This window comes from Hipposideros armiger, unplaced genomic scaffold (genome assembly GCF_001890085.2).
Source record: "Hipposideros armiger isolate ML-2016 unplaced genomic scaffold, ASM189008v1 scaffold_292, whole genome shotgun sequence".
Classification (NCBI taxonomy): domain Eukaryota; kingdom Metazoa; phylum Chordata; class Mammalia; order Chiroptera; family Hipposideridae; genus Hipposideros; species Hipposideros armiger.
This window is the reverse complement of record NW_017731642.1, coordinates 482,259-509,362: the sequence shown is the minus strand read 5'-3', so window position 1 is coordinate 509,362 and position 27,104 is coordinate 482,259. Positions and strand designations below refer to the sequence as shown.

At 43.9% G+C, this 27,104-nt stretch overlaps 1 protein-coding gene across 3 annotated transcripts in view; it reads left to right on the top strand.

Annotated features, from left to right (window-relative positions):
* Positions 1-27,104, top strand: part of SCML4 (Scm polycomb group protein like 4) — a 104,024-nt gene that overhangs the window by 51,683 nt on the left and 25,237 nt on the right. For all 3 annotated transcript variants that reach the window (XM_019658959.1, XM_019658960.1, XM_019658958.1), the window contains 3 exons: positions 9,253-9,382; positions 11,817-12,017; positions 16,685-16,879. In XM_019658959.1, coding sequence (XP_019514504.1) covers positions 9,271-9,382; positions 11,817-12,017; positions 16,685-16,879 — 508 coding nt within the window. In that variant the 5' untranslated portion in view covers positions 9,253-9,270. The remainder of the gene's footprint in view (positions 1-9,252; positions 9,383-11,816; positions 12,018-16,684; positions 16,880-27,104) is intronic.

Sequence of the window (27,104 nt, the reverse complement as noted above, 5' to 3'; positions counted from 1 at the left end):
AAAGTAGTCTAATGTAAGGTACATGCACAACGTTATTTTTGAAAAAGAACTTGGCAACCAACAACTCTCCCCATTTCATGGCTTTGGAAGATGAAGCCCAGAGGCACTGAGCGAGTTGCTCAGAGTGAGCCATGTGAGTTGGCACAGGAACCAGGATTAGAACCGAGTCCTGTCTCTGAGTCCTGTGCACTCACCGCTCCCCTGCAGTGAGTCAGACAGTGTGCAGTTGATGACTGGAATCATGTCAGCTCTCAGTGTCCATTTCTCAGATGAGGAAATGTGAATGCTCTCCTTCTCCTCATGTCCTCGCCTGGAAGTTCTGCACAGAACTTTTCCTGTCCTATTCAGAATGCTGGCTGCTTGAGTATTAGACGAGGAATGTTTTGAAACTTAGAGGCAAGCCAGCATTACTGCTCCCCAAAGTTAACTAAATCAGCAACAAGTAAAATGCTAATGTTTTAAAACTAATGTACTAAAATATGCTATCAAAATAAAGCTTATGTGCATAAATGTAGAAGTTACCCTTGATTTTGTGCTTTCTCTCCCCTACCACCCGAATTCCACCTCCAAAATACACTCTGAATCCCACTAATTCTCCCTGCCTCCAGTGCTTCCACCCTAGATCAGTCATCAATGTTTCTCACCTGGTCAATGCGATAACTTTCTTACTCGTGTTCTTTCTCCACTTTGCCTCTCCCCATCCATTCTCTCTACAGTAGCCATACTTATCTTTATAAAACAAAAACTGAGTTTGTCTTTCCCTGCTTAAAGTTGTCTAATTGTTTCAAAAACTCTGAGAATAAAATCCAAACTCCTTAATGTGACTGTATTTATTTACAAGAATAACAAAGTACCACAAAATGACTGGCTTAAAACAACATCTCTAGAGGCTTGAAGTCTGAAATCAAGGTGTCAGCAGGGCCATGCTCCCCCTAAAGGCTATGGAGGAAGGAGCCTTCCTTGTGTCGTCCTAGCTTCCAAGTGGTTACTGACAATCCTTGGCGCTCCTTGGCTGTGGACACATCCCTCCAATCTCTGCCTCCGTTGTCACATGGCTTTCTCCCTGTGTGTCTGTGGTTATTCCCAAATTTCCCTCTTCTTATAAGGAGATGAGTCATCAGCATTAGGACCCACCCTAGTCCATTATAATCACATCTAACTTGATTTCATCTGCAAAGACCCTATTTCCAAATCAAGTCACATTCACAGGTACTGAGGGTTAAGACTTGAAAGTACCTTTTTTGCGGGAATACAATTTAGTCTACAACCCTGACATAGAAAGCCCTCACAATCAGACCCGGGCCAGCTGGTAAACCTCATCTTGCATCATTCTGCTTCTTGCACGCAGTGCCATCCACCCAGCCCTTCCTGGTTCCTTAAAGAAGCCAAGCTTTAGGAGGTTAACACTGGCCACTCCATCTGCCTGGAAAGTTCTTTCCCCAGTCACTGCAGGCTCCCTCTTGCCATTCAGATCCTGATGTAAATGTCACCTGCTTATAGGCCTACTCTGGTCACCTGGTCCCTTTTTAGCACATCACCATATTTTACTATTCAGAGTAGTGCTTATCACAACTTGCTGTTTTTGTTGTGTGTGTGTTGTGTGTCCTCCTATGATATTAGCTCATTGAGAACTGGGACCTTATCTTCCCTGTTAACTGCTGCATCCTCAGCACGTAGAACAGTTCCTGGCACACAGTAGGTGCTCAATAATTATTTGTTAATAAATGACTGCCTCATGGAATAAATAATTTTTTTTCTTTTTAGACTTAGCTTTAATGATGCAACTTGGAAAGGGCTGCTCCTGCTTAAGCAATACTTAGGGACCATGGCAAGATGTGTTGGAAGCATGTTTCTCAGAGGCCATCAGCTGTGAGGTGTGAGGAAGGAGGGTGGGTTTGCAAAGATTTGTGAAGACATGATCCCAAATGGTAAGTGTAGAAAATGCAGACACGTCCTAGGAAAGACAGCAATTTCCCCCTCCTGCCAGGGATGCATAAACAAAAAACTTGGAACTCATTTCTGAAATATCAAATAACAATAATGGTACCAATAGCAATAATGATAATAAATATTTATTGAGTCCTCGCTTTGCATCAGCCCTGTGTTTAATGTTTACAGTTAATTCTTGTCACCTCCCTGTGAGGAGGTATTATTATCCTTACCTTACAGATGAGGAAAAGCAGGCTCTGAAAGAAAGCCGACATTACGAGACTTAGGACAGGGTTAAGTGAGTGCTGAGCTGGACTTTAACCCAGATCATAAAGTTAGTGTGCCATTGTACGTGTCCACCGCCACCTCAGACTTGTTTTTACATTTTGCTTTGTTGTTGGTTCATCGTCTGCTGATGTGCAGGTGGCCTCTACACATCTTCTCCCTCCCCCAACCACAATCTCCGTCCTCCGATTACCAACCTTTTGCTGTCAATCTCTCAAACACCGTTTAGTTAGTACTTCCATTACTGTCACACTTGCATATGACCAGAAAAATGTTTGAATTTTACAAATCAACTGACTCCTTCTCCTTTAATGTTCCCTTGCCACACATCTCAGTTTGCAAACAGATGCCCTCCCAACTCTTTCTAGTGATTCTCTAACAAATGTCTTAGAGAAGGTCTTCCCCTGAAAGACAGCTGGCACAAGAAACGCTCCAGGCCCTTATTTTCTATCTGCAAACAGAAAAGCAAGAGGAACTGATCCCAGATTCCCCAGCCCCCTTTGGTGGAGACTCCAGCTGGCAGGGCCGACCTTTTACTCCTCTGCTTCTTCCCACCTGGCTTCCCACCAGGCCAAGCACAGCCCCTCCAGCCATTGGCAACTATGCTGTGGATGAGGAGTCACCACATCTGTTTGATTGAGGTTTTGAATTTCAGGTAAAGCTGCCAACTTTGCCAGCATCTGTACAGGGTTGTTGGCTTTGCAGGCCAAGCATTGGCTCCTGTATGTCAGAGCTAGGCGTCCTGGGCAACGAATCTTCCAGTCTTATGCTGCCAAAAAATAGGCCTCTACTCCCTCCTTCCTTTCCAGTTTACCCAGTTTCTCCTGCCAGATCCTGTTTTTCATAGTTTTAAAATAAACGATATTTTAGAATAATTTTAGATTTACAAAGATAGAACTAGAATTCTCAATATAACCACGCCTAGTTTATCCTATTGTTAACATACGTACATTACTATGGTACATTTGTCACAACTAGACATCCAATAATAATACATTATTATTAAGTAATGTCCGTAGTTTTGTTCAGATTCATCACTTTTTTCCTATTCATTCCAGGGTCCTTCCAGGATACCACATTGCATTTAGTCATTGTGTCTCCTTAGGCTCCTCTGGGCTGTGAAAGTTTCTCAGACTTTCCTTGGTTTTGATGATGTTGGCAGTTTTGAGGAGCATTGGTCAAGTATTTTGTAAACTGTTCTGCAGTTTGGGTTTGGCTGCATGTTTTTCTCATGAATAGACTGGGGCTACGGGTTTTGGAGAAGAAGATCTCACAGGTATGATGCCATTCCCATTACGTAATATCAAGAGTATGTACTATTGACAAGGTTTTTCACCTGGCTGAGGGGGTGTTTAACGAATATCTCTACTGTAAAGTTACTTTTCCTACCTCAATTTCCACACAATTGAACATTTGAACAATTTCAAATGTTCTCTTTGGAAGAACGTCACTATGTGCAGCTCACATTTAAGGAGTGGGGAGTTACGCTCCACAATTAGATTATTTGGATTTTTTATGCATAGGAGATTTTCTATTCTGTCCCATGTATTTACTTAGTCAATCACTCATGTACGTCAGTGTGGAGTCATGGATATTTATAGTACACTGTGAATTATAGCCCATTACTACATTCTTTGTTCGTTGCTTGTGTTGTTCCAGATTTGGCCACTGGAAGCTCCTTCAGTTGATTCCTGTGTCCCTGTGAACTACCCCCATCATTGTGTGCTTGTGTTGTGTTTGTTTAGTATTTTCTTACTTTCTGGCACAACCAGATGCTCCAGTTTATCTCACCCACTCCCTGCCCTAATCCTATAATCAGCATTTCTCCTAAGAGACCTGATTCTTTTTATTGAAGAACAGTATTAGAAACCAAGATAGGAGCATGCCACTTTATTTTGTCCATTTGAAAATAAATCAAAACAAAGAAACAATTTTTGTTTTTGAAAACCAAGCAATGACAAAGACACATGTCTTGCCAGAGAGTAGCTTAGACAGGGCGGGGTACACAAGGAGTCCCTTATTTCCCACACAGGGAGAGGCATTGACAGACTGGGCCCCACATCAGACCAAAGGATGTTCCTAGCAGTGGGCTCATATCTATTTTAGGACCTTTCCAAAATCATGGGTGACTGCCTTTTCTAGGTTAGGTTATTTTTGATTAGTTATATTAAGCGATGAGATAGAAATTTTAGAATGCTAAGTCGAAGGGTATTCCTACTGATGATTTCTTCTCTAACCCAGAGGATATTTTTAAAAAGTCATATACCACCCACAGCTGCATGAGATTTTTTTTTCTTTGTTCAAATGTCCCAGCAGTTGTTTTAGAGGTTGAAGGAATACAGACAGTTTTCCCTGCAGCCAGCTGACTTATTCCAATCCCTTTAATTGCTTCACCTGGGCAGAAAAGATGGGCAAAGGTAACAGTCAATTATAATTATACCGCTTCATTGGAGGTGAGTTCAATGGACAGATCTCTCTCTAATAAATATTAAAATAGTGGGCAAGCATTAGATGGGAGGGTCAGTATGAGGTTTCCATGAATGGTAAACAGTGTCTGGTTATCTAAGTCTTAGCTGCCAGCATTGTCATCATCATCGCCATCATCTTTGTAAGGAAGGACCACAAGGACTTTGGTGTGATTTGGTTAAAGACTACAGAAGGAAAAAAATGACAACTTGCCAATCCTGTTTTCCCCCACCACATCGTTATCTGGATGTATGTTGGGGATCTGAGAGCTTTAAGCCTGTAAAGGAGGATTTAGCCAAGGCTGTCCCAGAGTCGCTGCCCACAGTCTTCAGGGACAGTCACCACCAGCCTCTCCCTCGCAAGCAGTGCAGAGCAGGATATCAGTCCCGGAAAGAGTGTCAGGGCGACGTTTGGAGCATGAGAACAGGCAGGGTAGCTGTGGTCCTTGTCACACTTGGCAGATGAGAAAACCATGTCAAAGTCATGGTGACTGGGTCACAGCAGGTTTCTGATTCACTCCTTCTACCACTGAGGTTTCTTTTAAGTTATTTTTATGATACTCAGCAGTGTATTGCTACTTGATGGGTCCTTTAATTTTCAAATTCTCATCTCAGAATAAGATGGACTCTCTGTTGTTAGTTGTAGCTTCTGATGAATACAGAGCCTCTCGAAAGAGCCTCAGATTGTGCACCCATGTAGCCCTGCGTGGCCAACGTGCTCACTGTTGACGGATCACATTTTAAATTCATTTCAATGAATTTAAACTCATTTCCACACATCCCACTGCGCCCTCAATGCTTCTCATTCCCTTACTTCTCCCACCCTCCTAGTTCATGAGCACACTCGCCTCTGCTCTCACCCTCAGCTTCCGCCTCACGGAGAAAGTAGAAGCCATTGGCAGAGACCTCCTGTTAGCTCTTATCCCCACATCCACCTATCCCAGATCCAGGCCCTTTTATTCCGCCGTTCTTCTTATTGCAACAGATGAAAGGCCCATGTTCCTCTCTAGAGCCACAACTCACCTGGCCCCACAATTTATTCACTAAATCTCATCCCCTCTCACCTATTCAAAGTCCTGACGCCAGCAGGGTTCCACGTTCTCTCCTGTATCACCAGTTTTCTCCTATCTACTGGATTATTTCCACCAGCATTTAAACATTTCTCCCATCTCAAAAAAACAACAACAAACCTTTAAAATTTTTGGTAAAAAACACATGGTATAAAGTTTACCATCATAACCATTTCTAAGTATACAGTTCAGTAGTGTTAAGCATATTCATATTGTTGGGCATCCAATCGTTACCTTCTTTACCTTTACCAGAACTTCTTTACCTTGCAAAACTGACTCTAAACCCATTAAACAACTCTTCATTGCCCCCTCATTCCAGCCCCTTGAACCACCATTCTATTTTCTGTTTCAATGAATTTGCTCCTCGAGGTCTCATATAAGTGAAATCATGGAGAATTTGTCTTCTTGTGACTGGCTTATTTCACTTAGCATAATGTCCTTAAGTTTCATCCATGTTGTAGCATGTGACAGGATTTTTCTTTCTTTTTAAGGCTGAATATTTCCTTGTATGTATAGGCCACAGTTTGTTTATCCATTCAGCTGTCAATGGATGTTTGTAGTTGCTTCCACAATGACTATTGTGAATATTGATACTATGAATATGAATATACAAATATCTCTTGGAGATCCCACTTCCAATTCTTTTGGCTATATACCCAGGAGTGGGATTGCTCAGTAATTCTGTTTTTAAATTTTTGAGGAACTGCCATACAGCTCCATTTTGCATTTCCACCAACAGTGCACAAGTGTTCCAATTTCTCCAAACCCCCACCAACACTTGTTATTTTTATTTTTGATAGTAGCCATTCTAATGGGTGTGATATAGGTGGGGTATCTCATTGTGGGGCAAAAATCTTTAGATCCTACTTTTCCTTCTTGCTATGACTAATTCTTTGTGCCCCTTTAAGACAAGACTCCATGAAAGACCTGACTTGACTTCCTGATCCCAATGCTTCTCTTCCCATTGTTTCTTGAGTTTATTCCAGTCGAGTTCTCATCCCTCTCACTGTACCACAACCTCTCTTGTTGAAAAGTTGCTACATGTAATGGCCACTTCTAGTCTTCCTTGACTGATCAGAGCACTTGACATGGTTAATCATTCTCTCCTCCACGAAACTCTTTCTCCATTTGGCTCCCACAGTGCCACAGTCTCCCAGCTGTCTTTCTACCCCACTGGATGTCTTTCCTGGTTTCTTTTTCTGGTTCCTCCTCATCTTTCGAAACTTTTTTATGTTAAAGTCTTGCAGAGCTCAATGCTTAGATCCTTCTCCACCTACACTCAATTCTCTGATGATCTCATCAGTTATTATGACCTTAAATATCAACTCTCTATTGATGATTTTCAAATTAAATCTCCATTTAGACTTTCCACCAGAGCTCCATACTCTAGTATATGCACCTGCCTACTTAACATCCCTACTTAGATCTAGGCATCTTTGAACTTGACACATACAAAACTAACCCCTAGTCTCCCCTAGTCCTCTCTACTCTCATCCTCCTCGCCATCACCTCCCAAAAAGAGCCATTAGTTCACCTGCAGCCTTCCTGGTCCAAACCCCTGTAGTTATTTTTTACTTCTCTCTCACTCTCACACACCGCATCCAGTATGTCAGTAAGCCCTGCTGAGTCCACTTTCAAAATCTACCCAAACCCGTCCACTTCCACTGCTATCACCCTGATTCAACCTATCATCATCTCTACTCTAGATTAGTGGTTCTCCAGCCTTTGCCCCTTTCATTTCTTCTCAACACAATAGTTAGAAAGATTGTTAATATGTCAGTTTAGATCCTGCTCAGAAGAGCTCAAAGTAAAAGTCAGAGAACTTAAGTGTCCTGCACAGCCCCGCTTGCTTTATCTACCTCTCCCATCTCACTCTGGCCTCCCTGCAGTACACAAACACTCCAGGCATGCTCCTGCCTCAGGACCTTTGCACTTGATCTTCTCATTCACTGGGGATTCTTCTCATAGACACTGTTATGACTTGCTCTCTCACCTCCTTCAAATCTTTGTGCAATGTCACTCAAAAAGTGCCTTAACCACCCTATTTTAAAAGGTCAATGTATTAATACTTCTCAATTGCACTTCCTATGCCCCTTCCCTCTTTATTTTCACCCTCAGCTCTTAGCACCCTCTAACACGCTATATCATTGACTTATTTATTTTGTTTATTGTCTCTCTCCCCAATGACATAGGATGTCAGTTACATGAGGGCAAAGATTTTTGTCTGCTTTTTTCCCTCTATTGTATCCCCAGCAGCCAGAAGAGTGTCTGGCTTATAATAGGTACTCAATATGTATTTGTTGAATGAATAAATGAATGAATGAATGTATAATGGCTGCATAACTAGCAGTAGGAATATTGTTTCTCCATGACTGTTATTATTATTCTATTCTAAAAATCCAGGAAACAAGTTACAATGTGAATGGGGATTCCTTCCATCTTAACAACAAAACATATACCCTTGCTACTCAAAGTGTGGCCCATGGACAAACAGGATCAGTACTACCTGGGAGCTTGCTGGAAATGCAAAATCTCAAGGCCCTGCCCCAGACCTACTGAATGAGAATCTGCATTTTAATGAGACTCCAGGTGATTAATTGCACCTTAAAGTTGAAAAGTACTGGTGTTGTGCAGTATTCCTCAACCTTAACTGTGTATTGGAATCATCTGAGTATCTTTAAAAACTCTTGATACCTGGGTCCCACTCCCAGAAATTGACTTAATTGGTCTGGAGTGGGGTCTATGCATAGGTCAGTGGTAAAGAGGTGAAGTGCCTGACTCATTATTTTGGGGTGGAGAGCTAAGATTAAAAACTTGTCTATCAAACCTTGGTTTTGGAGAATGACTTGTTGGTATTGACCTCATCAGCCAGTCATCCCCTCCTTAATCCATAACAGCATATTTCAGCTCCTCATTTGTGGTTTCATGTGAGACCTTCAAGGTGGCTCTTTATTACCAGCAGAGAATGCACTCACATCCACACTCAGGTTACCTTTGATAGTCTCTACTGCAGGAAATAAACACAGAGCAGTATGTCAACCCCTTGGAGAAATAGCTCCTACTCTCTTTTCCAGCCGGATGCAGATGTGAGCAGAAATCTCAGCAGAGAGTGATGAGAGCTTTAGGTTCAGTCTTTGGGTGGCTGTTGGGAAAGCCCTATCCATAGGATTCTAGGGGGAACAGGGGCTCAGGCTGGGAATTGTCCCCTATCCTGCATCCTGTGCTTACAGGCTGCAACTATTCAGACCTCTATGTGCTCCTACACCCATTGGCTGACACAGTCATTTTCTGGGTGGTTCTGCTGTAAGGGTGGGGCACAGAGCTGACCTCTGTGTGTGACCCCCAAACATGAATCTTGAAAAGTTCAGCCACCAAAGCTGCACAGTAGAAAGGTGTGGAAGTATGATAGAGTTGCAATGGTTAGCTACCATCCGGGAAAGATTCTGGGAGGTATAGAGAGCATTTCCAGATTTGTCACTGACCAAATGGACTCTCTCTTGCAGCTCAAGTCTCGGGTTCTCATGACTCCTTTAGCCCTCTCACCTCCGAGGAGTACACCGGAGCCCGACCTCAGTTCCATCCCTCAGGATGCAGCCACCATACCCAGCTTGGCAGCCCCACAGGCTCTCACAGGTAGGTCAGGCAAATAAACTCCAAGACTGTGATGGCCTGCCCATCATCTAACAGTCACTTGGTGAACTAGAAAACTGCCACCAAGATAGCTCAAAAGAAGGATTTAGTGTGTTAGCCAGACAGTAGCTAGGACAACCAGATTCTCTGAGAACATGAGTTTAAGTGTCTCACAGTTTGGATTATTTGAAACTTGGTTTTCGATGCATCTTGGGTTCAGCTGGTTGCCTTGGGGTGGGGTTAGAAAGAGTGGTTGGTGGCCCAGGTTTTTCTTTTCAGAGCCAGGTTTATTGCCTCAATAGTTAGCCTGCTCACCTTGAAGAGTTTCCATCCCTGTATTTGTACTTCCAGATCTTCTAAGGAGCCTAATCTCCCTTAATCCCACCTGGCACCCTCCAATCCAGTCAGGATAGTGCACAGGCCAGCCTGTGCCATGGGGTACCCACCAACCAACAGTTGCTTTGTAAGAGAAACAGCAATCGGATGATATTTCTCTCTCTCTCTCTCTCTCTCTCTCTCTCTCTCTCTCTCACACACACACACACACACACACACACACACACACACACACACACACACACACTCCCCCCTCACCACAACTCCAGTCCCACTCTGGTTCCACTTAAATTCCTCTTCATTCTCCTCCCATTGCTCTTGGGTAAAGACCAAACTTGTTAATATGGCCAACAAGGTCCCGCAGGCTTTGTCCCCTTGTGATTCAGCCCACTGCTCTCTTCAGTCTCTAGTGCCCACCATAAGATCTTAGCATATTCTTTTCCTTCCATCTAGAATGACCTTCCCTCTGGTCACCCTATTCCTCCCTTGTATCCCAGCTCAAGCGTACCTCCTTCCAGAAATCCTTCACTGGCTTCCTGCCAGGGTCCCCAGATGGGCTCTCCTAGTGTCTCCCCAAGTTTCTCACTGCCACAGACCCACATCAGTTCCTGTGACTCTCTGAGGAAGTCTGCCTCCCCCACTGGGCCCTAAGCTCTGTGAAGCCAGGGACCTCATTGGTTTGGTTCACCATTTTCTTTTTTTTCTTTCTTGTAGCTGAGCCAACCTGCCACCTATTGGCTGCTCAGCGGCAGCTCAGTGGCAGCTCAGCTCGGGCCGGGACTCCAGCCGCTGTTGCTCATAGCTCTGCACTCTTGAGCGAGCTCTTAACCAACTGCGCCTCTTGGCCGGCCCCAGTTCACCATTTTCTCTGTAAAACCTAACACAGTGTCTGGCATAAAGGGCTCTTTTTAATTATATTTCTTCAATCATCTGGGATGAATAGAGAAGAAGGCAGCCTGGCTGAGTGAAAAGAGCACTGGCCTGGACATCAGAAAGACTTGAGTCCAAATCCCTGTGGCACCACTAACTGCAAACTTTATGAGCATCCATCTAACCACTTGAAACTTCAGTTTCTTCATTAGTGAAGAAGTGATAACAACTTATTGCCAGGCTTGTCTTAAGAATTAAATAAGATAAAGTATCTAAAGTACCTGGACCATAATAAGTGGTCAATAAAAACTAACATCCTTCACCTTTGTTATTTCTGTTGAATACTTCCAAAGTCTTCCTAGTCTCCTCTTAAAGTCCCTCCCTCTTCAACACTCCTTTGCATTACTGGTCTCCAAGGCAAGATGCTCACACTCTGGGGTGAAGGGGGGGGGCGGGAAACACAAGAGGAGAGCCTTTAATGTATAGAAGAAAACATGACACCTTCTATTAACATTTATTTGTACCTTATCCTTTAAAATTTTGATTTCTTGGTCACGTTTTTAAGTGCACACAATACATTAATATAGAAAAGAATGTATATAACCTATACATAAATAAACACATTTTGGGGCATGTGCTCAAGCTTTTTTCTGATGGGATGTATTACTTTAAAAGTGTGGAAATCACTGATTGGACTCATCAAAATGGGCGGCTGAGTGTTTATTTTCTCTGAAATTGTAAAATAGCACTCTCTTTAGACGATGAATACATAATTTTTAGAGCAATCAGCATCATCTTGATTTTTTTTTTAATTCATCAAAAGTTAACAAAAAATGTGGCCAACATTATGTGTAGCTTGATAGCATCCTTGGAGGAAGAGGGAAGGTTTTCTATGGGTACACGCCCAGCATGGAAATGTGTCTATAAACGTGGTTCACATGGGCCTCATAACTGTCTACAACTCAGTTAGGAGTACATCATATGGCACCCCCCTGCCCATCTGCACCAACCAGGAGGCCCTCTTGACAGCAAGCGCCGGCAGTTGGGGTGATTGGTTTCTTTGCCTCTTTCACTTATGAAGTGGGAAGAATCAGTCCCACTTTTGCCCTTTTTCAGCTTTCCCAAGGCCAGGGCCAGGGGGCATGGCTGAGGCATCCTTGAGCACACAGGAGCAGCCCCCTTGCCCGATGTGCATCGATGCTAAGGGCTTTGCGGGTCTCTCTTTCCACAGTCTGCCTCTACATCAACAAGCAAGCAGACGCAGGGCCCTACCTGGAGAGGAGGAAAGTGCAGCAGCTCCCTGAGCACTTCGGGCCTGAAAGGCCGTCGGCGGTCCTGCAGCAGGCCGTGCAGGCGTGCATTGACTGCGCCTACCAGCAGAAGCTGGTCTTCTCTCTGGTCAAGCAGGGCTATGGTGGCGAGATGGTGTCAGGTAAGGCCCTGAGGCAGGTTGGAGGAGGGAGGCCGTGGAGTTTCTGAAGATGAAAGCAGCCATTCTCAGGCTTGGGGGACAGGGCTTGTGACCAGGGCCTGTCCTCCCATCTGTGGGGCAACAGAGCTGTTCATGAGCCTGTGTGCTGAAGGCTCTCTCAGGGCTCAAGGAGAAGATGCTTCTAGGCCTGGAGAAGAAGACTGGATATCTGAAACTTCACCTTTGACTCTTCTCTTTCTACCACCCCCCACTTCCAACCCACCAGTAAATCCTGTTGCTCTCACTTCAAAATATAACCAGGATCCAGCTACCTTTCACGACCCATAGCGACCACTCTGGTTCTTTAAAAATATAAGTCAGATCATGCCCCCTTTCTGCCCTAAACTCTCAATGGTTCCCATGTCACCCTGAGAAAAAGCCTTATAAAGGCCTAGAGTCCCTTGTGTGACCTGACCCTGGCTACCTCTTTGATCTCTTGGTCGCTTCTCTAGAGTCCCCTACTCTGCTGTGGTCATGGTAGCTAATGTCCTGTTCTTCCCGTGTCCTCCAACCATGCACCTGCCCCAGGACCTGTGCACCTGCTATTCTCTCTTTCTGGAATGTTCTTCTGCAGCTGTCCATGTGACGGCTCCTGGGCTTCCTTCAGGTTTCTACTCAAATGCCTCTTTATCAAGGAGCCCTTTCCTGACCACCTTGTCTAAAATACCTGCCCTTAAGCCCTGGAGCATCAGGCCTTTGTAAGATGTCTTGACTCCAAGGGGACAGCCTGGCGTCTTCTCTGGCCCAGCATAGTGGATAAGGCCTCCATTTCACCAAGGAAAAGGGCAAAAATTCCCCAGCAATGGGGACATGCAGGTGACGCTGCTGGCTGGTTAAGAAAGGATCAGGGGAGAGAGGCCTCTAACGTGGCTGCTTCCTGAAGAGCCCAAGTAGGGGTATTTTATTTAACTCCATATCCCCAGGGCTTGGGACTGGGAAGGTTGTCCAACAGAGCTTCCCCAGGTCCGCTTGATTCAGTGCCCATCTGGAGTTCCCTCTGAACAGGAAGCTGGGTCTGACTTGCTGGTGATTGATTAAAATAGCACTTGGCAAGGTCTGGTGCATGTGTGTGACCCAGGATGACTTTTAAGAGACTTTAGCAGACGCAAGCAGAGACAGAAGGAAGAACTGCACCAAGAGAGCCAAGAGGAGAGTCCTGCTGTCAGGCCTTTTAAGAGCACCTGGACTGTTCTTCTCCTGGTTTCTGTCTGAGAGCCAGGTTCTCGAGCCTCGGCTACAGTCTAAGATCAAAGACCTTGTCCTTTTCTTTGCTAAACAGCAGGGCTCAAGACAGACCTGGTGCTAAAAGAAAGCTACACCCTCTTGAGCAAATCCCATGTGACTGATTCTTTATGGTCCCCACCCCTGGGAGAGATGACCCCATTTTCTCTACTTTCCTGCTCAGCCTTTTTGTGGCCTCAGGGGCCTTGGCACTAGGGAGGATCTTCTGCAGTGCCTGGCACCAACGTGTGTGTGGGCAGAGCCTTGCCAACTTTCCCTTGGCTGAAGGATTCCCAGGAAGGCCAGAGCTGAGCACTTGGTCTTATGTCCTTGAGAAGGCAGTATCACTGAGTAGACTCCTCGCACCACCACCTTGAGGTCACAAAGTGGCAAGGTGGTCTTTCATGTTACTGATAGTGATTGGAAGCTCAGCAAGGATAAGTGACAGTACCAAGGTGGTTTAGGGAAGGGCTCAGGAGAAACAGCTAGACTCTCCCACCCTCCATCTAGAACTTGATTCTTGGGGCCCTGCTTTCCAAATATTCCCACGGCAGAATAAAGAGAGAATGGGAACATTGGTGCTGGAACAATGGGCTAAAGGAACCAATTGCCATGGCTGGGCCTTGGGCCACCCCAAGAGCTGAGAAGAGTGTATCACGGTACCCCCACAACCGATTCCCAGCACACTTGCTGGGATGCTCTCCCACAAGGAGAGACTTTATGATCTCACAAATTCCATGTCCTCCTTCAGCAGATGGAATTTTCCCACTTCTGTAATCTCCCAGGCACCTCCAGGAATGTATACACACTGACTTATGGGGCAGGCCTGATGCCCCAGACCCTCCTGCTATGGGTTCAGTTTCCAGCACACCAGTATTTTAAAGTACTGGAGGCGAGCAGCAGTACTAACACTAAGAGGGGATTTCTAGAGCATTTGAATGGCCAAGATGACACCCTTGGTGAGAGCATCTTGGGAGTTCTTTGTTGGTGTTTTTCAATCAGGGTCACCGGGAGTATTCAAATGACACGCAAGTCCACTTAGAGGCCACATGACCTGGAAAAACCACTCCAGGCCCTCTCCGCAGTTTCCTCATCTGTCACATGTAGTAAAAACCTTTTTTCCACTGTCCTCATAGGACAGTCAGGAAGCCTAAATGAGGCAATACATATGAAAGCACTTATCAAACTATAAAGAGCTACACAAAAGAAACGGATTTTTTTGATGGATCATTAAAATGGGTGTTTTTTTTTTTTGTTTATCTGGGTTTTTTGTTTGTTTGTTTGTAGTTCTGAAATCAAACATAGCTCTCCTTGTCTCTGTCCCAGCCCTTGCTGTCTGCCTGCCTTTGGGAGATATAATGTGAAAACCAGGCTGCCCTCTAGGTATTGATGCCGAGTGTCAGAGGCCTAAGTGGGAACAGAATGTCCTTCCTGATCAGGATATCCTTGTGTGTTCTTTACACTGGAGTTGGTGTGCAAACTTCTTGGGGTGACAGAGGGCTATGAGGATAATTACAGAAAGGAATATGGTCTGGGCTGGAAGAAACGTGTTTCTTCCCAATTCTGGTAACCCTATAGAAATCAAGTTTGAGCTAGCCTCGCTGTGGAGAGATTATTGTTCTTTTTTTTTTTTAAGATTTTTATTGGGGTATTGGGGGGAAGGGAACAGCGCTGGGGAATTGGGGGAAGGGGAATAGACAAGTTGCTGTTGTTTTGTTCTTCAGTCTAGTTGTGGAGGACGGCGCTTCACTGGCCCAAGTTGGCACCATCATTGTGCTCTTCCCAGGAGAGGCCGATCAGTCACCAGCTTCTGGACGGCTGCTCACTGCGGCTGCTGGCCACTCACGCTGGCTGCTGCCTACACATGGTAGCCCATGGCAACCCACTGCAGCAGGGGCTGCAGCCCACACCATCGCAGGTGACTCACGGCAGCCCAACTCCAGGTTGAGCTGTTGTTCAGCATCTGAGCTGTAGAGGGCAGTGTCACTGGCCCGCATATGTGGGATCCGAACCGGGGCCCTCTGGCGTCCCAAGCCAGCTCCCAACCGTCGCACCACCCGGCCGGCCCTGTTCTTTTTTTATAAAGACTCTATCCCCAGAAAGCTAGAATGAATCCTGAATTCTGTGATGATAGGTAAGAGTTGGAGACCTTAGTACAAAATCAGGTTTTAAAAATCTATATCTATCTATCTATCTATCTAATCATCGATCTATCATCTATCATCTATCTATCTATCTATCTATCTATCATCGATCTATTATCATCTATCTATCTATCTATCTATTATCTATCTATCATCGATCTATCACCTATCTATCATCTATCATCTGTCTTAGACATACTTAGATAGAGAAATAATTATAATGGGATAGTCTATATATACATATACTTCTTAGCTCTCTCCCCCTGAGAAGCCCCAGAACTGTTGACACCCCAGTAGCAATGAGCACATCCAGTGCTCAAATCTTGGTTTCTAAATATCACTCTTCAATAAAAGGAACCAGGGCTGCTGGGGAAATGGCTGACATTAGGGCTGGGGCAGGAAAAATACAAGGTGAATCTGGAGCATATTGAAGTGTAAGTAACCAAAGAGTTACTAAAAAAAATAAATAAAATAAATAAAATGGGGCATGTCATAGAAACATAGGTGTCAACCTGAAATCTCCCAAAGAGAAAAGCTGGCACAATTTGAGCAACAAAATAAATAATATACTATTGGATAACCCACAGTACACAATAAATATACTGAGTCTGTACTGATATTAAGAAGTGATTGAATAAACAAATAAATAAATAGAGGAGAAGGAACAATTCTTCCTTACAGAGGAATTCCAAATGCTATAGAAGCTCTCTGCTCTCCTGGAGGTAGAGCTAAATCCCTCCACTACCCTTGAGTGTGGACAAGACCTTGTGACTTATTTCCAAGGAAATAAGAAAATGGAGGGAACAGTGGAGAAGTGTGTCAAACACCATGTTGGCCAAGGGATGAAGGTTAACACCCCAGTGATGTCATGTGGATATCATGTGTCCCTGACCTGATACAATGAGAAGGGCACTTCACCTCTGTGGTCTTCCTCTCCCCCAAAGCCCATCACCTCAGTCAATTAATAAGAAAAACATCAGACAAACCCAAATTGAGAGACATTTTACAAAATACCTGACCACTACTCTTCAAAACTCTGAAGGTCGTGAAAAACAAGGAAAGACTGAGACACAGTCACAAACTAGAGGACACTAAGAAGATGGCAACTACACCCAATGTGGTTTCCTAGTTGAGATCCTGGAACAGAAACAGGACAATCGTGGAAAAACAGGTGAAATCCAAATAAAGCCTCTTCCCAGGGCTGATGGACTTGTGGCTTTCTCCAGCGCCCCACTCTGAGCTGCTGTCTCTGTGGTTTTCCAGTTTCAGCGTCCTTCGATGGGAAACAGCACCTGCGGAGTCTGCCTGTGGTGAACAGCATTGGCTATGTCCTCCGCTTCCTCGCCAAGCTGTGCCGAAGCCTCCTGTGTGATGACCTCTTCAGCCACCAGCCCTTCCCCAGGGGCTCCTGTGCCTCCGAGGAAGCCCAGAAGAACCAGGAAGGCAGGATGGAGTCAGGTAGGCTTTGTTCGTTAGTCTTCCTGGCGCCTGCAGGTGGTCCCAGGTGTCCCTGCCCTCCTGGGGTAGGTGAAGGTGCGCTGAGGAAGCTGCTGCAGGTCTTCAGAGCTCTCTGAGAGCCCTGGGAGCAGTCGGGACTGGCAGGGATCAAGGATCTCTAGACAGTCCCCCGCAGGCTGCAGTGGGAAGAGATCACTCCATTATGGCTTTTAGGCCTTGTGTTATTAGAATCTAGCCAGGGGCCAGCAAACTTCTGAGACAGAAGAGCCAATCCTGTCCCTCACAAAATTTAAAAATTGATGGGAGGTGTTCCTTTCCCACTTAGCACCCCTAAGTCACGGACTTCTGAAGAGTTAAACATGACTCCAGGTGTGGGTTCCAGGTTCCCAAAATTGAACAGAAATGTTGCCTTTTTTCTTTCTTTGCAAGTAGTTTTGATATATAAAGAACACATACATAAACAGCGAAACTGGAATCTAGTCATTATGTCGTTCTGCCAACATTTGCTGAACCCAATTCTGTTCCAAGCACTGTGTGAGACCTTGTCTTGGGATAAGACTAATACATAAGCTTAGGAAAGTTTTTGTGGTATTGAGTGACCATTATAAATAATGAAAAACTGATACATCTGCAGGTATGTGCTCACAGGCATCCTTAGAATGTTCAACAAAGGATACGTATAGTAAGAGTGGCTATATCTTAAGCCTAGGAGGACATCAGGGAAGGATAAACTTAGATTCTTTTTTTTTTTTTTTGCACACTTTTGTCATTGTTTTCTTAAAATTTAATTTTCAATTACAGTTAACACACGATATTCTATTAGTTTCAGGTGTACAACATAGTGATTCGACACTTATATAACTTATAAAGTGATCACCCCAATAAGTCTAGTACCCATCTGACACCATATATAATTATTACAATGTTATGACCGTATTCCCCTATGCTGTACTTTATATCTGTGACTGTTTTTATAGAAGTTTGTACTTCTTAATCCCTTTCATGTTTTCACCCATATTCTCAACCTCCCTCCCACCTGGCAACCATAAATTTATTCTCTGTATCTGTGAGTTTGTTTCTGTTTTGTTTATTCATTTATTTTGTTTTTTAGATTCCACATATAAGAGAAATCATATGCTATTTGTCTTTCTCTGTCTGATTTATTTCACTTAGCATAATACCCTCTAGGTTCATCTACGTTGTCACAAATGGCAAAATTTCATTCTTTTTTTTTATGGCTGATTAATGTTCCATTGTATATATGTTCCACATCTTCCTCTTCCATTTGCCTATTGATGGACACATAGGATGCTTCCATATCTTGGCTATTGTAAATAATGCTGCCATGAACATAGGGGTGCATATATCTTTTTGAATTAGTGTTTTGGATTTCTTCAGATAAATACCCAGAAGTGGAATTTCTGGGTCATACGGTAGTTCTATTTTTAATATTTTGAGGAACCTCCATACTGCTTTCCATAGTTGCTGTACCACTTTGTAACCCCACCAACAGTGCATGAAGGTTCCCTTCTCTCCACATCCTCACCAACACTTGTTGTTTGTTGCTTTATTGATGATAGCCATTCTGGCAGGTGTGAGGTGATATCTTATGGTTTTAATTTTCATTTCCCGGATGTTTAGTGATGCTGAGTTTTCATATGTCTATTGGCCATCTGTATGTTCTCTTTGGAGACATGTGTGTTCAGGTCCTCTGCCCATTTTTTAAACAGATTTTTTTGTTTTTTTGTTTTTTTCATTTTGTTTTGTTTTTTGGTGATAAGTTGTATGAGTTCCTTCTATATTTTGGATAATAACCGTTTATCAGATGTATCATTGGCAGACACTTTCTCCCATTCAGTAGGATGTTTTTTCATTTTGTTGATGGTTTCCTTTGTTGTGCAAAAACTTTTTGGTTTGATGTAGTCCCATTTGTTTCTTTTTTCTTTTGTTTCCCTTGCCTGAGAAGACATATCCAAAAAAACTTTGCTAAGAGTAATGTGAAAGAGTTTACTGTTTTCTTTTAGGAGTTTTATGGTTTCAGGTCAGACTTCAATCTTTAATCCATTTTGAGTTTAGTCTTGTATATGGTGTAAGAAAGTGGTCTAGTTTCTTTCTTTCTTTTTTTTTTTTTATGTATCTGTTCAGTTTTCCCTACACCATTTATTGAATAGACTGTCTTTACCCCATGGTATATTCTTGTCTCTTTTGTCATAGGTTAATTGACCATATAGGCATGGGTTTATTTCTGGACTGTCTTTTCTGTTTTATTGATCTGTGTGTCTGTTTTAATGCCAGTATCATACTGTTCTGATTTTTATAGCCTTGTAGTAGTATATTTAGATATCAGGTGGTATGATATCTCCAACTTTGTTCTTCTTTCTCATTATTGCTTTGGCTGTTCAGGATCAACTTAGATTCTTATCATAGATTTTCTCAGATACTCTCAAGAACATTGTGTACAATTTTACTTTAATCTCCCTGAAACCTGGGAAACAGAAAGAAATTTGGCCTTTACAAAGAAGGGTGCCTAGTAAAATACGGCCTATATGAGCAGACGCTGTACACGTCTATGTTTTTCCTTGATATCTCTATATGTATGAGCTGGGAGAAGTCTCATCTCTCTGGGCCTCAGTTTTCTAAATGAGGGGTTGGAGTTGCTCATATATAATGTTCCTTGTGGTTCTGACAGTATGAATCTGACTTCGCCTGTAAAACATAGTTGACTCAGAAACCTATTCTAAAGCTAATGTATCTTCTAGTGAATCTCGCTATGAGACTAGCAGAATTGCCTGATTTCACTTTTCAAACTCTTGAATCATTGTTACACTGAACAAGCAATGACCATTGGTATAATCATAAAGCCACAAAATATGTCTCTTCCATTCTTCTTCAAATGTATCCTGTAGTATCCACTTCTTCCCTGTCCATGGATGAAAGTTAGGACAAATATTGTGACTTCCCTGGCTCCTTTCAGGTAACAAAACATTCTTTAGTCAATAATTAATATGTCCAGGTCAGAGTGATAATCAAACTTTAAATTTCACTCAAAGATATAATTACTCCCCATCCCAGCTCAGGCCTGCATGGCCAGTTGCCTGCTGCAGTAAAGGAGAGTATGGTTGGCTTCTCTCCTCTCCCCACCCAGCTTTGTGGTTTTGCTTCCTCCCATATCTAGCTAATAATGATTTTGAATCCTTCGTGATCAGAGTGGGGGAAGGAGGAGGGGCAAGAGGCAGGAGGGTTTTTACTTAACTAATCCTGCTGTGAGTTGTCATCATGCTCCCTGGTTCTGGCAGATGTTCAAAGCTGTTTCTTTGTTCTGTGAGCTCCTACATGGGTCATTTGATGAATCTGTCATCTCTCACCTGTACTTTTCCTTGACATGGACAAATGTAACTCTTCTCCAGTGGGTCACTTACAGTTCCTTCCACAGCCTCAAGGCATCTGCAGGTACATAACTAACTACTTACTGTTGAGGCCCCCTTGTGCCTCCAGACAGTCCTGTGGAAAGGATTTAGGATGACCTCACTTCAGATCTCTCTTTTGATGGCCTCCATCTGGTCCCTGAGAAACACTCACACATTCTTTACCCAAACATAATGTGGGCGTGCGGGCTGATCCCTGGAGGCACCTCCCCTCTGCTCTGCCATCAGAGCAGCCAGACTTGTACATTTCTCATGGGAATCAAACAATAATCCACTGTGTCTTGAAAGTGCCCGAGACAGATAGCTATTCACATAGCCATGTTGAAGCCGTTGGGAACATACTGGATAGTTCTTTCCATAATTCATCTTCTAGTCAACCTGTTTTTCAACCTCTACAATTTTTTTTTTCTTTTGAAGGCTAGATGTGGGTGGTCATCCCAGATATATAACTGGCTTTCTACCATCTCTTTTTTGCAAGATCTGCACACTTCACTCTGGTGTGGGGTGTTTACTGTCTTGCAGCCTCAGCCCAAATGGAAACTAAAATAGTTTCATTTTAACATCCTGTCCCAGGAGCCCCACTTCAGCTGTCCTTAAGTGATCATTGAGGAAACTCTTGCCTGGGTTTCCACCTTATTCTCTCCCCTCCCAAGTTCACTATGCTGAATGAAGTCATAGTTTTTCCCCCTGAAATACTGTAGCTGCCTCGCTCCTTCCTTTGCCCGAGGCAGGCATTTCTACTTGAAAGCTGGTTTCATTCTTAGTTGGCTTGGCTTTAAGTAATGAGCCCACCTGTCTTCATGAGCCCTTCCCTCGGCCATGGCTGCTTTGAAAAACTGAATTGCTCCAAATCAACCAACCTCATGAACATTGTTCCTCATGCCCTGGATGTTGCAGAACAGAGTGCTGTGTGTTTCATATGTCGGGGAGCCCCAGGGAAGGTGGAGGAAGGAGCTATGGCATGGTGTGCTCTGAGCAGCCCTCTCGCCACACATCTTCCCCACATATCTGCCTGGGGCCTGAAATGACACTGTTATGGAGTTCACCTTTAGAGTAAGCCATTGCCTTGTCAAAACTCCTGTAAAGAGTGACACAACACATTATTATTACTTTAGATGAGGAATGTATTTATCACCTGTTTTCCCACCATTGTGACAAGAAAGGCATGGGTATTTATAAGGGGGAAAGGAATGGAGGTCTTTGTTGATTTTAGTCTCCATATCCATCCATAGGACCACGTCATTCCAAACAAGATTGTATTGGGTTGTAGCAAAAGTCATGATGCATTTTTGCAATGAAAAACATAGAAAAAAATACGTCATGACTTTTCTGACAACCCAACACAATCTTGAGCTCATTTGAACCATACCCTGCTCTGCTCTGAGGTTGTGCAGTCAAGGTTGGAGTGTTGCAGGCTTGCTGCCACACAGAGGGTTTGCAACATTCATTAGAGCACTTCCAAAAGACAGTTAATCAAACAATTAGAAAATCCCAAACCATGACACATAAGGAACCACCAAAGAAATTGTGATGCTTGTGGTTGAAAATGAATGATTTGGGGGCCGGCTGAGTGGCTCAGTTGGTTAAGAGCTCGCTCAAGAGTTTGAGCTCTGAGCAACAGCGGTTCGAGTCAGCCCGAGCTGAGCAGCCGTGAGCTGCCAACAGGTGGCAGGATGGCTCAGCTAAAAATAAAAAAAAAATAAAAAAAAAAAGAAAATGAATGATTTGGGAAAGACATGATTTTCTGTCTGTTCCAGTATACTCATATAGCAGCAGGTCATGTGGATTTGTTCTTTGTGGTCCTGAAGGTAGATTTAATTAAATCTAAGGTCTTGCCAATCAAACTCTGGTCAGGAGCATCTTCATCACCTGAGAAAGGTAAAAGCTCAGCAGCCCTCCCACACTCTTTAACAATGGATCCCAGGTGTTTAGAAGACACATTAAAGTTTGATAGGCATGGATTTAAGGAATACTCTCCCAGGTAGAGAACTTGGCAGCTGAATAACCAGGTGGAACTCTCAGAAGATAGCTCCCTCAGGGGTCAGGTGGGGTTGACATTGTAACGAACTTTTCAAAGTCAAAGCCATTCAGAAGAGGACGGGGATACTGGGTGGTAGTGATCTCCCCATTATTGGTGACAAGTGCTGGCGTCCACTTGTTAGGGCCATTATGGGGAACTCTGGCAACTCAGAGGAGCAGGAGCAAGATGTCCTCTCTGGTCCCTTCCAGGCTGACAGTCACGGCTGGAGGTGGCAGAGGACAGCCCTGGAAAGCAGGAGATCAGCATGCCCCAGAAGCCCCAGCAAGGGGTCCTCCAGGGGTGAAGGTGAGGACACCATGACAGTGATGCTCACAGGGCAGAGAGAGGATTTCTTCCAAATCTCTTCCTTAGACCTGTGAAATATAAGCTCTCTAGCCAAATGCTTGTTCTCCTGTGTCCAGGGAAAACCAGGCTTCAGACCTACTCAGCTGCCTGAATTCAGTCTGGAAGATAGAGTTCTTGGCTTGAGACCAGGAACTTTCGTCATTTGCCGCCAGTTCTATTAACTGATAGCCACACGTGGTTTGTGTTTTAGGAAGTAGAGCAGCTGTCTGGGTGCTTTAGAAGAACGGAGGCAGAAAAATAAATTTGATAACATTTGTGGTTCTGTCAGAAGTCATGTAATGATCATGGGGAAATGCTTACCTTACCTTTGAATGTTGAAACAAAAGAAATCTCAATTATAAATAGGCTTTAGCCAGTGCTTCTCAGACTTTAATGTGCTTAGGAATCACCTGGGCATCTTGTTAAAAAGCAGATTCTGGCTCAGTAGGGCTGGAGTGGGGCCTGAGAGTCAGTGTTTCTAACCGCAGCCCAGGTGATATGGCTGGTTGGGGACCACCACACTTGGAGTAATAAGTGTGGGCTGACAGAGTCCTGCTCACATAGGGAGATTTATTTCAGGTTTTCAATACAGTAAGTCTACCTGTGATACAGTGATGCCTCCCCTGTACAAGTGTTGCCACTAAAGATGATCCATGTCCCATCGAGGTGTCCACGGGCTGGAGAAGAAGAGGTCCATGAAGGGGCAGAGTGGTCAGGCGAGGTGGCACGTATGCAAATCCAGGTGAAAAAGAAAGTGTTTGAAGGGCTGGGGAGGAGGGTGAAAGAAAAGAACGATGGCAGGCAAATTTCTCAGTGTGGACTGGCCACCACCTGCATCGCAGCAGGGTCTGTGTTCCCCCAAACCCTTGTTTCGCCACCCACAATGGCGCTTAGTCCTGCCTTACATTGCCGGAATATAAGGGGTCCAGGTCTCATCTCCCTGCTAGGTAAACTTGGGGCAGGGCCATGTAGTCCCCAGCAGAGCCTGAGACATAATGAGTCCACAGTAAATATTTACTGACTTGAATTCTATGCAACACAACAGACAAATTATCTGCCCACCAAAAGTAGGGGAAATCTTCTTTGGAAACCACAGATGTGATAGCTGAACTGTTCTGCAAGATGTAATGTAGAGATTGGTTTCCTGCCTTTTGAGGTTTAATGTGATGGGAACAAATTGTTTACTTTTTGTTGAGCAGCTTTTTTGATAGTCAGGTGATAGGGGGTGGGAGATGAGGAAGGACATTTATTCTTAAGGTTTGATGTTTTCTTCCTTGGCTGATGGTCTCTGAGCCAGGTACCAGAAAACTACTGGTGTAACAGACACTCCCAGTGTCTTCCATTATGATTGAACCTATACACCCAGCATTTAGAAATCAAATCTGCTTCCTTGTTGAACAACAAATTTGTCTAATATCACAACTCTACAGAGAATGACTAAGACAACATCTGTCTTTCCAAAAGATTATTTACTCCTGAAAGGAAATAGAATTTATCCAGTGGCGTGAGTTGTTTGACATAGAAACACCCATTTAGTTGTTGGCAAACATTCGTTGAGCTCACCCTATCTGTGATGCATTGAGGCCCGCAGAGCCGAGGCCACTGGTTCAAAGTCACACAGAAAGGCAGCAGCGGGGAGGACTCTGAGCCCAGGGCTCCATTCCCCATGGCCCTTTGCTCTTCCTTCCAAGCTGGTCGGTCCATACAGCCCTAACGACTCGCCGGGTGAGGTATGCGTCCTGTTTCCCAGCTTAGACGTCTGACTGCACAAAATGGATGTTCACAAGTGTCACTTGTGTGGGATACCTGTGTCACTTCTTCTAGCAACGATGTAAAAGAACAGAACAACCCCCAACTACCATTTAGCAAAACCTAGGCAGAAACTGTACTCCAAGTAAGTTGATTCTTTCTTCTCTCTCTGGGTTTCCTGTGTTGGCCCCAGTGGGTGTGTGTCATCCTTATCCTTGTGCTCCAGTTACATCGTTTCTGGATGACACACACAAGGCAGGCAGAGCCCATCACTCCAGACACGTGGAGAACTTTCTCTCTCTACAAAGCCCAAACAAGGAGGCCTACTCCATCAGACATGAGGCATAGTTTGATCTGATATTTTAAATACTACGTGAAATAATAGAGAAAAAAGAAGAAAAAAAGAAGGCATGTTAATCCTTGCAGCTGCTTGTCTCCCAGTACAAGCCAGTGATTGCAATATTGCGGGGCTCTATGTATTTTCCGTCACAGCCATGGGCCATGTAAACAAAATGAGCTGTCATTCTCAAGCCAAGTGGTAGGAAGGGCGTCATTGGGAAGGAGAACAAAGTATCAGTGTCAAGTTCAGGTCTTAAGAATCCTTGTAGAAAGTTTTAATGGAACAATTAAGAGTGTCCACAAGTTCTGCAGCAAATACTGTCTCTCATATATTTTTAGACAGATTCATGGGAAGCCCCAGCCCCAGAGCTCCTAGCATGGAATACAGAATGTTTACCAGAACAGGATTCCTAATCTGAGTCCTGCCTGTGTACCAACATGATTCATTTAGGAAAAGCTGTTTATTATATTTTTAATTATATTATCACATCTGTACATATTTTAAAATGTTGTGTTAAAGGGAAAATATAACCTCTATAGAAAAGCCTAGCTTTTGAAATTTAAAATAGATTTTTGCAATGTTCACTAATTTGTTGGATCCCTTTGTATTACAAGGCTTAGGTTCTTACTCAAGTCCTACAAATACTGAGGAAGCACAAGATAAGTATTCAATAATTATTGGTTAAATGGATGAATGAATGAATGTCCCAATTAAGTTATTGGAACCTCCCAAGGTACTTTAAATATGGGACAAATAGCATGATATTGAATCATGTTGACTGACCAATTTGATAACATTTTAGTAGAAAATGTCTATGTTGAAATGCAACAAAAAGAAATTAAGATAACACTCTTGTCCAAGATCACAAATAAAATCATTTTGTGGATTAAAGGTGCCAACACTGAAGACCTAAGGAACAGAATGATGATGATGGTAAATGCCCACTAGGCTCTCGACTCTTTGGGAGAGCCCCTCCTATGACGGTGTGTGGAGGAGAAAAAGGCCTGTAGAAAAAGAGGTCATATGTACCCTTTATTCCTACAGACCTGGTCTCAGATTCTCTGAAAGACACCCCTACCCCTGTCTCATGCCCTCTCTTCAAATAAAAAAATCTACTGGAAATCTGCTCCTTTGTTCCATGAGGCTAACTATCCTTTATGTGACACTCCCACTCATCAGTCCAGCAGGAGTCACTCCCCAATTGGCCTGATGATGCTGGGGACTCCTGGGTCAGCTGCAGAAGGCCTCTGTCTCTGGGAGGACTGTCCAAAGATGGACGGATGAGGAGATCTAGGGGATGGGCCATGCCTCTAAGGAGATCCAAGGACATGGTGACCAAGTTCTCTAATTTATATATCAGAATTCAGAAAGCACCAGGACTGATGGAAACAAAGGACTGAGTATATGAGATGTAGCCATTCCCAAACCTCCAGAGCCCCCAGTGGCTATAATTGGAGGCTCTACCCACCCCTTTGGGTTGTTCCCCTGGACTGATACCCCGAGCCCTGTGGTGGGCTCTAAGGTAACATTTTCAGGTTATCCATGCCACTCTCTGTTGGCCATGCATCAGAACAAGGGTTAAAATGGCAAACCATGCCAAGAGGAACTGAAGCAACTGGGGAACCCAGTAGGCTTCCAAAATAAATTTCATGAATTCTCTCCCATTCGTGGGCAGTTTCTGGGCCTCATACATCAGCAGTGAACCCTTTGCTGAAAACAATCCCATAAATTTCCTTGCAGAGGATTGGACAGATATCCCATAGCAGATACACTGTACCTGCTATTGAATTAATAATTACAGCATCCAATCTGGATATGCAGAGTTCAAAGAAATGAAACAAATCTCCTCTTCTCATCTGTATTATTTATCTATTGCTGTGTGACAAACTGCCCCAAAACTTGGTGGCTTAAAATAACATTTATTATCTCACAGTTTCTGTGAGTCAGGAGTTCAGCTGCAGCTTAACTGAGTCCTCTGGCCCTGGATCTCCCAAAAGGTTGCAAGCTCAACTAGGGAAGGACCCACTTCCTTGCTCATTCACAGAGTTGTTGGCAGGATTCAATTTCCCAGGAGACGTTGGTTCCTGGCCATATAGGTCTCTCCACAGAGCCCCTCACAACATGGCGGCTTGCCTCACGTGCATGTCCTCACTGGAAAGTACATGAGCTTTCCTAAAAGTCAGCATGTCCATATAGTAATAGAATCGAAACTTACAAGGTCTTCTCTATTCCAGGAACTCCAAAATTTTCCTGATTAAGGACCACTTTTAATTTCCCCAAAGTTCTATGAAAGACCCAAAAGTGTGGGGGCTCTTGAGGAAATAGATCATGACTATGGAAGGTCGC